Source organism: Peromyscus eremicus, chromosome 1 (genome assembly GCF_949786415.1).
Source record: "Peromyscus eremicus chromosome 1, PerEre_H2_v1, whole genome shotgun sequence".
Lineage (NCBI taxonomy): Eukaryota > Metazoa > Chordata > Mammalia > Rodentia > Cricetidae > Peromyscus > Peromyscus eremicus.
In genome coordinates, this window is record NC_081416.1 from 51825492 (window position 1) to 51838245 (window position 12754).

At 48.0% G+C, this 12754-nt stretch overlaps 1 protein-coding gene across 1 annotated transcript in view; it reads right to left on the minus strand.

The window, feature by feature from the left end:
- Ahnak (AHNAK nucleoprotein) overlaps positions 1–12754 on the minus strand; it is an 89838-nt gene that overhangs the window by 42329 nt on the left and 34755 nt on the right. The window contains exon 5 of the mRNA XM_059261140.1: positions 232–331. Within this exon, the coding sequence (XP_059117123.1) occupies positions 232–331 (100 nt within the window). The remainder of the gene's footprint in view (positions 1–231; positions 332–12754) is intronic.

The following is a 12754-nucleotide window of genomic DNA, read 5'->3' on the forward strand; positions in this document are numbered from 1 at the left end:
AATAAAACTATTTTAAAGGAGGAAGGAGAGAAGGTTTTGAGTCTCTAGGCCCTGGAATGCCTGGAGCGGGACTGGACTTTGGTATCGTGAACCAGCTCCTTCCAGGCGGGACATCCACAGGCCCGGAAGTCAGTGCGTCTGCTGGTGCTTTCCCAAGCCACGTCGCTGCAGACACTGCATCACTTCTGTAACGAAGGATGTCATTCCTTCGTGTCCCACCACTTCTCTCACCTGCGTCTGGGGTGGAGACCGAAGCTGCCCCAGCTTTGGTGATGGCTTCCTTGGGTTTAGTCTGGTCATTGCAGTCCAGGGCTGAAGATTGTGCTGTGCTCTAACGACAAGGATAAAGATGTTTACAGAGTCACTCAACAACCATGCCAGGGATTAACAGTTCTCAAATATATACTGTAAGTATGTACAAAACAGAGAAGCCACCTTTCCCAAACTGCTCCCAACACCCCCCAGGCCCACCATACCCTTGCCTGGAAGCTCTGGCTACAGAGAAGACAACAGAGGACCCTGAGCTCAGAGTCATGCTTCTGTGAAAGCCACATAAATTTCATACAAAGGGGACATTGCCTCTGGCTCATCAATCATCACATCTAGTCCCTGTCCTCAAGGGCTTCGCAGGGGCAGAAAGAGAAATAAGACACAGTTCAACAAACACTGTGAACCATGTGTGAGGAAGAAGGAGGTTTTGTTGGCCCAGAAATCTGGTCAGCTACTGTCCATGGAACCTTTTCTCTCTGTCCAGCACTAAGCTAGATGTCATGGGACAGGACATACACCCGGTAGGCTATACTCCACAAGGAGTTCCTGACGACTTATGAGGTAGATCTCCAATGCAGGGGTCATCTCCGTCCTGGACAGAGGCATCCCATCACAAAGGAGAGCCCACATTGCCTTGGGATTTCCTGGCCACAGCCAGAGTCCATCTGACAGCACCATGGACACCATCAATTCATGGAGAGCTTAGCTGCCAGTAGTAGCTTCAACAGGCTACTCTTTCCTTGTCATTCTAGAAAATTATTTTAGAGACTCACTTATTTATTTGTGTCTGGTCTATGTAAGTCTATGCACACAGGTAGGGATGCAAGCCCGTGCGCACTCGGGAAGGCCTGGAGGGGTGTTGGGTGTCCTTTTCTATCACCCCCTGCCTTCTACTTTTGAGGCAGGATCTCTTCCTGAACCTGGGCTGTTCATTTCCTCAGCTGTGCTGGAAGCCGCATGAAGTGTGGTTTGGGTTACTCTGTTGCTCTTCAGTTGTTTTTGTTTTTACTAATTAGAAAAAAACAAACAAACACATCTGTGCTGGGGGTACAGGAGTTTGCAGGGACACCTGGATTCTTACTTAAGTGCTGAGATTAGAACTCTGGTCCTAGAGATTGGAGAACAAGTCATCTTAACCCCCGAGGCATCTCCCCAGTCCTTCCTCCGATGAAATTTCTCTTGCCGGGCATACACACCAGTCATTCAGCACACAGGAGGTAGAGGCAGGAAGATCCGGAAGTCAAGACCATCTTTGGCTACACACCCAGTCTGAGGCAGCCTGGGCTATACAAAACCATGTCTCTTGACTGCTAAGCCATCTCTCCAGCCCTTAAAACCAAGTCTCAAAAAAAAAAAAAAAAATGGGGTTGGAGACCGCTCAGTGGTTAAGAACACTTGCTTTTTCTGAGGCTCTGGGTTCTGTTCACAGCACTGACGTAGCGCTTCGCAACATCTGTAATTTCAGTTCCAGAGGATCCAGGCCTTCTTCTGGCTCCCTTAGGCACCAGTCATGCATATAGTACACATACATATACTCAGGCAAAACACTTGAACACATAAAATTAAATAAATAAATCTTAAAATTTTTAAAACACAAAACTTAAAAAAAAAAAAAAGAAAGCAAAAAGAAAAAATAAATTATTCTCCCTCAAAAGGAAACCAACTTAGAGGTTGGTGGATGGAATGAGTTGAGGTCCCGCAATCTCAAATGTGTGGATTATCTGACTTGTGGTTCCTCCTTCCAGATGGACTTTCTTCCCTGCCCCGGTCGGTGAGGCCGCTTCACCTTCTCCCAACCGTAAGCAATGAGCAAATCCTTCACCACACTTCCCTATGGCCTAGAACAACAGGCTGCTTGTATCCACATCCCAGAGCCTAACGCGGGGTCCTAGGTACTGTGGAAATATTTGTGACTTGGATGAATAATGAATGAGTGGATGAGTGAATGAATTATTAAAATGTTCTTCCCACTAAATGCTTCCATCTCTCTTTAACAACTTTCAGCATCGGCGCTGGAGAGATGGCTTAATGGGCTGGAGACGGTTAGGAGAACTTGTCACTCCTGCAGAGGACCAGAGCTGGTCCCTGGCACCCACATCTGGCGCTCATAACCATTTGTATCTCCAATTCTGGGTATCTAACACCCTCTTCTGGGCTCCATGGGCACTGCATTCATTCACATGGCACACATACATACATGTGGGCACTTATATGTACACACAGAAAATAAAAATAAATAAATCTTGTTTTGAAATGGCTCTTAAAAACTGCACATAGGTTAGTCCCATCACACTGATTCTTCTTTAGCACACATTTCCAAAACTCCTGGTAGATTAATCAGATATGAAATATTTTCCAAAAAACAATCATGGCTTTCCCAGAAAGAGTTTGGTCGAGTAAGTGATAACTGCTTCTTTTCTTTCAGTCTGTCCAGTTTTCAGTTATAAAATGCATCTCAGAAGAAGTCCAAATAACCGCAGAAGAAAGGAATGCCTTTTTCCCTTCAGCAACAACAATGAAATAATAAGGGCAGACACATGAGCGCTGACCATGTGCCGGACAAGGCCAAATAGTTCTCACTCCCACGTTAACTCCTCACAGCCCTGGACGGCAACGCAATCATGAGGCAGCTCACACTCATCTGAAACTCCAGGCCAAGGGTCCAACAGGCTCTCCTGACCGCCCCAGCTCTCGCATGCATAGGTGCTCAGACACACACTCGGGCACATACACACACATAAAATAAACCATGTTTTAAATGTGTGAAAGGGTAGAGAGATGGCGCAGTGGCCAAAACTCTTGTGTGCAAGAGTGAGGACCTGAGTTTGGATCCTTAGAAACCCACGTAAGTGCCGGACAGGCATGACGGCCTGTCTGTGATTCCAGTCTCAGAAGGCAGTGAGAGGGAAACTCTGAACAAGCAGCCTAACAAGACTAACCATGGTCACCAAGCTCGGGGCTTGCTAGAGAAACCCTGACTTAATAAGGTTGAAGAACAGTCAAAAACTATCAAGGTCTACACGCACCACACATACCCATATTCATGTGTTCCCACACATACAAAAACATGCATTCATGCATATTCACATCACACACACACACACACACACACACACACACACACACACACACACACGGAAAAAGGAAAAAAAAACCTGCATGGTAGCACATGCTTGTAAACTCAGCACTCAGGAGGTGGGGGCAAGAAGATCAGGAGTTTAAAACAAACTTCAGCTACATAAGATCTTGTCTCAAAAAGAAAAATAATGTGGAGTTTACAGTGTCACAACCTTGGGGTAGGGGAGATGTCTAGAAGAGCTACCTGGGGAGATAAAGCATGCCTGAAGGCCAGATAATGCAAAAGTAGGCTCTGACCATCTCTTGGTGGCCACAGAGAGGAAGAGACAGGAGGGACTTAAGGCTTTAGTGCAGATGTGTAGCGTCTGGCTGGCCTCTCATTAAACGGCCTCCAGGTCTGCTCCAGCCAGTTGTACAAGCTAAGGAGTCTTCTTTCCCACTACCCTCCTGCCACTCCCCAGCCTTCAGGAGGAACTGAGGGTGGGTGGCCAGGCTCTGGTCTGGTTTAGGAACATCTCATGAGAATGCCCTGCCTGCATGAGACCACCTAGAATGAGGATGGCCAAGGGAAGAGAGGACAGTGTAGATGTGAGAGCAAAGTGGCTGGAACAAGTTACAAACAGAGAGAAGAGAAGCAGTCCATGCAGTCGCCAACTGCTCCACTTCGGCCGAGCACCTCCCTTCATAAGCCATCCAGTTCCAGACCAAAGCCCACCCAGTCCTCACAGTGCCGAGAATCCATGTGACAATGCCTGCTGGTCCCCAGGCCCTTGCTTCCGGCTGTTCCATCCCCCACCAGGCCATCTAGCTTCAAACTTTACTTCCTATCTAAATAAACAGAACAGGAACTGGGGTCGGCAAAGTGCACAGGGGCCTGATAGGAAAAGGTAGAACTGAGTTTGTGGCTTGCCCGAAAGATTACACATGATTTAGTTGAACCCATATTATTTAAAGGGAGAAGATTAGGGAATCGTGTGTCCCAGACCAACTGCACTCAGAGAGGGATGACCAAGAGAGCCGTGGAAACAAAAGATAAATGTTTCCAAGATGGTGAAACTGCAGACATCCTTGACAAGCCGGTAGAGGAGATATTTCTGGCTAGGGCAGCCTGTCCTGAGGCTCTCAAATCACACACTTCACAGGACTTGATTGCCCCACCTAAGCCTGGCCTAGCCAGCTTCCTTGAATGTGGGTTCACACGGGTACTACAAGGCTGGCATAATCTGATTGGCCTGGAGATCCATGGTTGCTAGGGAAGACAGTTTCATTAATGTCCTAAATCAGGTTTGAACCTGTTCCTTTCATTCCTACGTGCAGGTCCTTGGATAGCCCCGGGGTGAGACACAGAGTCCAATCAGCCAGTCTGATTGCTGCAATGATTTGCAAAGTCCAGGTGGGTTTTAAATTGCTAAACCTTGCTGACCATACTGGATATCAAATTAAAGAATTACCTTAAAGTCATTTTGTTTCCCCTTTGAGTTTTATGTCTTTTATGAATCAATGGTGAGATTCCTGACTTCCCATTGCCCTAGTGAATAATCTTTTTATCTCAGTTTAGCCAGCAGAAGCTTGATCTCTGTGGAAGAGGAACCCACAGGAGAAATCTGATGGGGCTGAAGGAGCTGGCCAGAAACTAGGAATGCTAGCCTGGCACAAACCCATGAACCAGTCATTTCTTAAAGACGAGGTTTCTTGTATCACAGGTTGGTGTTGGACGCTCGGTGCAGCTGAGGATGACATGAGTTGCTGAGCCTCCTGCCTCTACCTCTCAAGTACTAAGATTACATGCATGCATGTGCCACCATGCCTGATTTATATAGTACCTTGCTAGGAATCGAACTCAGTGTATCATGCATGGAAGGTAGTCACTCTAGCAATGAAGCTACATGCCCAGCCCTCAAAACTGCTTTTAGAAGGACTTTGTCCCAACCTGAGAAACATAAACCTATGTTCGGGAAATCACAAATATTTTTCTGCACTCACATGCCAGTATGTCATAGCCAAATGCCTCTTAGCAAAAGGCTTTGTCTCGTTCTGCAGTGGTCTGCACTGGCAACCTGGCCACTGTCCTGTGTCTGGCAGGCTCAAAGAGAACTGGAGGGCAGGCAAGGGGTGGGGACAATCAGCTGTAATAAAGACAAGGCCAGCCATCGCTTCCTCAGAGGAAAACATTAGTCTCCACATTCTGACTGGGTTCTTGGGAGTCAAAAAACTTGGGAGGAAGGGAGAGAGAGTGGGAAGGAGGGAGGAAGAGAGGGAGGGAGGGAGGGAGGGAGGGAGGGAGGGAGGGAGGGAGGGAGGGAGAACAAATAAAGGTGTTCTATTTTATTATCTTAATAAAACCAATCCTGAGGCTGGGGGAATGGCTCAGTGGGCAACAGCTCCTGCTGCGCATGCATGAGGAGCTGCAACACTTGTGTGAAAATCTGGGTGTCAGCACTCACCTGTAACCCAGCACAGTCAGGAGCAGAGACAGGGTTGCTGGGGCTTTACTGGCTGCCAGGCCAGCTCCAGGTTCAGTGAGAGACCCTGTCTCAAGGGCATACAGCAGAGAGTGATAGAACAGGTCACTGGATGTCCTCTTCTGGCCTCCATGTATGCCATACCTCACCAATATACGTGGCATACAGGACACACTCACATACTACACACACCCACACATACATGCGTACATGCATACACACAGACACGCAGTGAGAAAAAAATAAAATAGAAAATGTATACATTTGGAGTACCACTCAGAATTTCAACTTACTGAAAGATGCTTGTGCTGCTGGGCGGTGGTGGTGCACACCTTTGATCTCAGCACTTGGGAGGCAGAGGCAGGTAGATATCTCTGAGTTCGAGGCCAGCCTGGTCTACAAAGTGAGTTCCAGGACAGGCACCAAAACTACACAGAGAAACCCTGTCTCAAAATAGAAAAAGAAAAAAGAAAAAAAGAAAGATGCCTGTGAGAAGAAAGGAATATAGAGCAATGATTTCCTAAGTACAGAATCTCTGTTTTGTGTGATGGAAAAGCCCCACAAATGGACAGTAGTATCAGGATATATATCATGAACGTAATAAATCAATACAATTAATGTAATTAATGAATATCATAAATATAATTATTGAATGAATACTGCGAATATAATCAATGAATACCACAAATGTAGTTAGTATTATGAGTGTAATTAATGAATATCATGAGTATAATTAAAATAATTAATTAATTAATTAATTTAAAAAAGGAAGATGCCTGTGTATGTGTGTGTGTGTATTTGTATGTTGAAACAAAGTCTTGCTATGTAGAACAGAATAGCCTTGAATTCCTGATCCTCCTATCACAATCTCCCAAGAAGTGGATTTATAACCCTTTGTCACCATACCCAGCTATTATTTATTTAGAGGGTGAGAGATAGCTCCGTGGTTAGGAACACTTGCTGCCCTTTTACAGAAGCTGAATTTGGTTTCTAGCACCCACATCAGGCAGCTCACAACTACCTGTAGTTCCTGCTCCAGGAAATCCAATACCTCTTCTGGCCTCACAGGCATTCCAGTGCAAGTGAGCATGCACACACACACACACACACACACACACACACACACATACACACACACACTTTAATTACTTTTGGAGGGATTCTTTTGTTTTAAATATTTATTTATTCTAATGTATATAGGTATTTATCTGCATGTATGTCTGCACATCACATGCATACCTGGTGCCTTCAGAGGCCAAAGGAGGGCATCAGATTCCCTGGCATTACAGTGGCTATGAGCCATGATGTGGGTTCTGGGAACTGAACCTGGGTCCTCTCCATCTCTCCAGCCTCTATTGTATTTGGAGACAGGGTCTTATTTGTTGCTCAAGCTGGGCTCAAGTAACCCTGCCTCAACCTTCCAAGTAGCTGGAGCTACAGCTGCATAACATCATTATAGCTCGGGGTTTTTTTTTTTTGGGGGGGGTGGCATTGAGTCAGGATCTCACTATGTAGCTCTAGTTGTCCTGGAACTTTTGATGTATACAAGGCTGACCTCAAACTCACAGCAGTGCTGGGATTAAAGGCGTGTGCCACCATTCCTGGCTCTATTTTTTTTTTTTTTTTTTTTTTGATAATTGTTAAAAATGAAAACAACTCAAGGGAAACAGGAAAATCCAAACCACACTTCACTGGCTAAAGCCACAAGTACCATGTCCGATGCCTGCCTGTAATTTGGGACCCATCTGTTAACTTTCTTCCACCCACCTTTCTCCCATGGCAGCTGCCACCAGCCCACCACTCTCAAGCCTTAGGTCCTCACTTTCTGTGTCTCCCAGCTTCCACCCGACCTCCTCTGTACCCATACACCATCCTGGACGCTAGAGTGATGCAGCTCTGAGGAGCGACACCAAACAGACCGCAGACCTTGCATTCCTGACCACAGCTGAATTCACACTCTAACAGCTCAAGGAAAGCAGCTGGCCTGCAAAAACCTCGACAATAACTCCGAGAAGAATAGAGAAACAGTCCTGGTGTTTGTTTTCCAGCTTCTGTTTATTTGTGTTTGTTCTCAGCCTGAACCTAGGAAAATGCCTCCAGAGTACCCCGCACCGGACAGAAGGAAAGCAGGTGTCCGCACTGCCGAAGGGAAGTGTCTGCCGTGGTAAGATACTGACTGGTGGCTTTCAGCGTTTCTGCCATGTGCTGGGTGCCACAAGCCATGTGCCTGGCAATATGCCAGAGATAAAATAACAAACAGGAACACAGCATCAACCGGGTGGTGGTGCTGCTGCATGCCTTTAATCACAGCACTCTGGAGGCAGAGGCAGGTGGTCTCTGAACTTGAAGCCAGTCTGGTCTACAAGTTTCAGGACAGCCAGGGCTACACAGAGAAACCCTGTCTCAAAAAAACAAAGAAGGAGGAGGAGGAGGAGGAGGAGGAGGAGGAGGAGGAGGAGGAGAAGGAGGAGGAGGAGGGGGGAGGAGGAGGAGGGGGGAGGAGGAGGAGGAGGAGGAGGAGGAGGAGGAGGAGAAGGAGGAGGAGGGGGGAGGAGGAGGAGGGGGGAGGAGGAGGAGGAGGAGGGGGGAGGAGGAGGAGGGGGGAGGACGAGGAGGGGGGAGGAGGAGGGGGAAGGATGAGGAGGGGGAAGAAGAAGAAGGACACAGCTCCCCCGGGTCCCATTCCCCCCCACACCCCACCTCCTCACAAAGCTAACAATCTGATGGGGGAGGCAGACTGACAAGCGTTCAGTCACTGATAACTGAATATAAGTAGCCCTGAGCAGGAAACCAGAATAACAAGAGCACACAGAGTAGTTGGGGACAATAGAGGAGTCAGGGCAGGCTTCCGGGGAAAATGCCCCTTACGCTGAAACCCAAAGGATGAGAGAAGAGAGGCCTGCATCCAAGCCAGGGGGCTGGCGAGTGCAGACTGAGATGCTGGAACCAGCTGAGAGTGGCCGGCAAGGCCCGTCTGGAGGTTGCAGAAACTGACAGTCACCACAGTAAAAAGTAGCGGGGAACCTGGGGGTCAAGGGTTCCTTGGGTCTCGGTTAGGCATGGACAAGGGAGACACCTCTGCAACACTTACTTCTCTGTGTAAGCCAAGCTGCCCCACTGCAGCATTCTCATCCAACTCTTGTATTTGTTTCCAGAGACAGGGTCTCACTATGTAGCCCTGGCTATCCTGGAACTTGCTGTGTAGATCAGGCTGGCCTCAAACTCTCAGAGCTCCACCTCCCTCTGCCTCCAGAGTACTAGGATTAAAAGTGTATGCCGCCACACCCCACCAAGTTTTTTTAAATTGGTATGTATGTATCTGTGTGAGTATATGCCACATGAGTTCAGGTAGTCAAGGAGGCCAGAAGAGAGGGTCAAGACCCCCTGGATCTGGAGTTGCAGATGGATGTTAGCCACTGAATGTTGGTGCTGAGAATCGAACTTTGGTCCTCTGGAAGAGCAAGGGTCACTCTTAAACACTGAGCCATCTCTCCAGCCACCCCAGCCCCATCCAACTTTTAAATTTTCCTAGTGAGTATTAAGCAAATGCTAGAAAACACACCACAGCCTACAAGCTCAACCCACTGTCAGGGCACAGTGAACAGGAGACAAGGCACAACTCCCATGTTTTTTCCTGTACTCACTCCTGTGGCCAACAAAGCCTATCAGAGGTTCTCCACGGTTATATAACAAGAACATGGCAAGTGTCACACAGGATCCAACCATTTCCCCTCTGGAAACAAGGACAGGGAGTGTTTGCAGAACATGCAGTACGGCCTTTGTACCTGGGCAATTGGCAAGGTCTGGAATGGCCATCCAGGGGCAAGAGTCTGGCTAATCCAAAGCACTTATTTCCTTCTGATAATCAGTAATCTGTAATTTCCCACTTTTAGGGGTAGTCATTACTCCAAACAAAGAGCAGTAACCAAAAACAGTACTTAAAAGGAGTGGGTTTTTTTCTTTCCTCCAGAAGAGATCTGCAGCTTAGCATTTTTTTTAATAGATAAATAAATAAAAACCTTAGTTCAAAGCTTTCATTTGTCTATTAGATATGATTCAATAGGCAAAATAATTTGAGGGGAAACATGGTATGCAAACAGATAAAAAGTAAAAGCCTCCCCACCGCCAGGCCCCCGCTGCCTGCAGCACATTTGCCTGAAGCTTATTTATTCTATCTGAGCTGCCCTCCTCCCACAGCTGAAATCCCTAGAATTTATTTTCTAGGAATTTGGACAATTCCAATCGGCTGCCTCCGCGCTCTCACCTGACTCCCCTATCGGCCTGAAGGGCCCACTTGAAATTCAAGTGGTGAGCCAAACTCGCAGGCTTACAAACAGAAAATGTCCTGTCCCTCTTCTCCCCGGCCTTTTCACATTCCAGCCCTCCCCATGGCCTGGTTGCCTGAGCTAGGGGACAGAGTACCAGCTGCCTGGCAGCTATGTACCCTGGAAGAGACCACACACCCAGGAACAACATACAGAGCAGGCCACACTGCACTGGCTGAAAAGCTCAACACTCTCCGTCCTGGGTGGACAGGAGTAGCGATCCCAAGCTAAGTAAGGTCTTTCCTTGGAAGGGGACCAAGTGCCCATACTGCAATCCAGTGTGACTACAGCCCGGTAATGAGGACTGTCAGACTCCACGAGACAGTCTTAAATAGTCACCAAGGGTGACCCACCCCTTCTGTGTAGCCCAGGCTGACCTGGAACAAAGCTATCCATGGGAGGATGGCCTTGAATTTCAGACTCTCCTGCCTCCATTTCCTGAGTGCTGGGATTTCAGATGTGTGCACCACACCAGGCTTACGACATGGTAAGCCCAGGACTCCATGCATGCTACATCCCCGGCCCACACCCGAGTCCTGTGTTTATTATTATTTGTCTGTATTTGTATGTGTGTACATATTTATTCATGGGTACATGTGCTTGTGAAGGCCAGAGGTCAAAGTCATGCATCTTTGTCTAACAATCTCCACCTTGTCCCTTACTTGACCCTGCTCACCAACTGGCTACTGTCAGGCCAGGGAGCTCTGGGGAGTCCTCTGTCTCCACCCCCACCCTCACTTCCAGGGTTACCGACTGGAAGACCATGCCCACCTTCTACCCGGACTCTGAACATCAGAATTCAATGCATGAGCAGCAGGCACTTAGGTACTGAGCCATCTCTCCAGCCCCACAAGCCCTCTTTTTAAATACCAACATTCAAAAGTGTAAGCCTAATACAAAGTCGTCTTTTGGGCAAAGTCTAGATTAAGGAAAAAGTCTGGGTTGATGCCCTATCTTAGCGTTTAAGATCCCATCAGGTAAGGGGTGAGTCCCAGAGGCAACGCATGAAGTGTAAACCACATATACCAGCTTCGACTGGATTGGTCTCTGCTAGTCTTTTTCTGTGATTGCCCAGTGCCCTATGCCCTCAGCCTGGCCCATTGCTTCACTGCGGCTGGGTTTAAATAGATTTAAAAAAAAAAAAAAAAAAAAAAAAAAAAAAAAAAGTTCGCCTAAGAACGGTATTAGCTCGAGGACTGGCCGTTTGGCTGAAAGCGGCTGCAGTTACTCCCAGAGACTGGACTCCCTTATTCCCTCGACGCTGACAGCGGGATTGCAGAACTGGGGTGGGGGTGAGGGTGTCTGATCATGTAGTTTGGGGTTGGAGCCAAAAACTTGTCTTGATGTCGCAAGCGCTCAGATTTACTTACAGTACATTTATTTGGGGTGCCCGGAAAGGCGGGGCTCAAACCCTCTGAAGCCACCCCTTGGGGCTGTCCCCTTGGTAAGGAATAAACCGACGTTTTGCTCGTTCTAGATCTGAGTCACAGCCCCAGCCTTCTTCTTCCTTTTTCTTGTCTTCCTTCTCCACACCCTTTACACTTCTCAGCTCCATCCCAATCCTCCTGGCTCTGACAAATCCATTCTTGTCCTGGCTTCCCCTTAGACTTGGACTTGTTTCCTTCTAGGCTATAATCTCGGGAATGAAGAGCTTTTAGGTGTCCTGAGTTCTTACCCTCGGACGTGGAACCCATAGTGGGTGGAACGGCCCCATCCCGCTCAGGAAGCACGGAAACCCTGCTCATACTGCAGTCTGTTGGCTGAGTCTCAAACTGGAGTCGGGCGGGCATGGCAGGCACAGAGATACGAGGGGAAACACCATGCTTGGGGGCAACTCTCCTACTCCCAATCCCTGTGTGGAAGCCCCTCACATTCCCAGGCTCTCCCCCAGACCCGGGGCTCAGCCTTCCAGGGCTCCAGATCTTCTAGAGCAGTGCACGCCGGCGGTAGACCTGTCCACGCTCAAAGGCAGGTGCAGAAGTCCCAGGACCAGAGGGCAGGGCTAACTAATACATTCACTTCCCTTGTAGTTGCTCTCTTATTTATTAGTATCATGGAAGAGTAAAGACTGGACAGAGCCAAAGACTCAGAATAGCACTGGGTAGGAGGCCTAAGGAACAGGCTGACAGCTGCCCAGGAGGTCAAGCCTGGGCCAAGGCCTCACTGCTCTTGAGCTCCTCGCCTCAGTCTTTGCCTTCCAGAGCTGATCCTGAACCCCGAGTGCTGCTGGGGCCTCAGGTTTCTTGAGTTTCCACGCTCCTAGCCCCACCCTACTGAGCATCCCTCCTACACTTCACGCTTACACTTCAGGCTTTCACTCTTGCTGCCTCCCTGCTTGGAAAACTTTCCCCAGCTCCAGTCCAAGCCTTGAAGCACGGTTTGCTAACCCAGCCCACCTGGTAGTAGAAGGAACAAAATGCTAATAAAAGCATGAGGCTTCTCAGAACATTCTCCAGTGAGAGTGTTGTCTCTGCACACACACAGTGCTTGCCCTGTCTGAACTTGTCTATTAAACAAAAAATTAGTGCCCACCTCGTAGAGTTGTATGGAACATACAGAATGCTCAACACAAGAGTTAGCAAGCAGTTCACAGGACTAGCTTATGCAATATTTACTGTA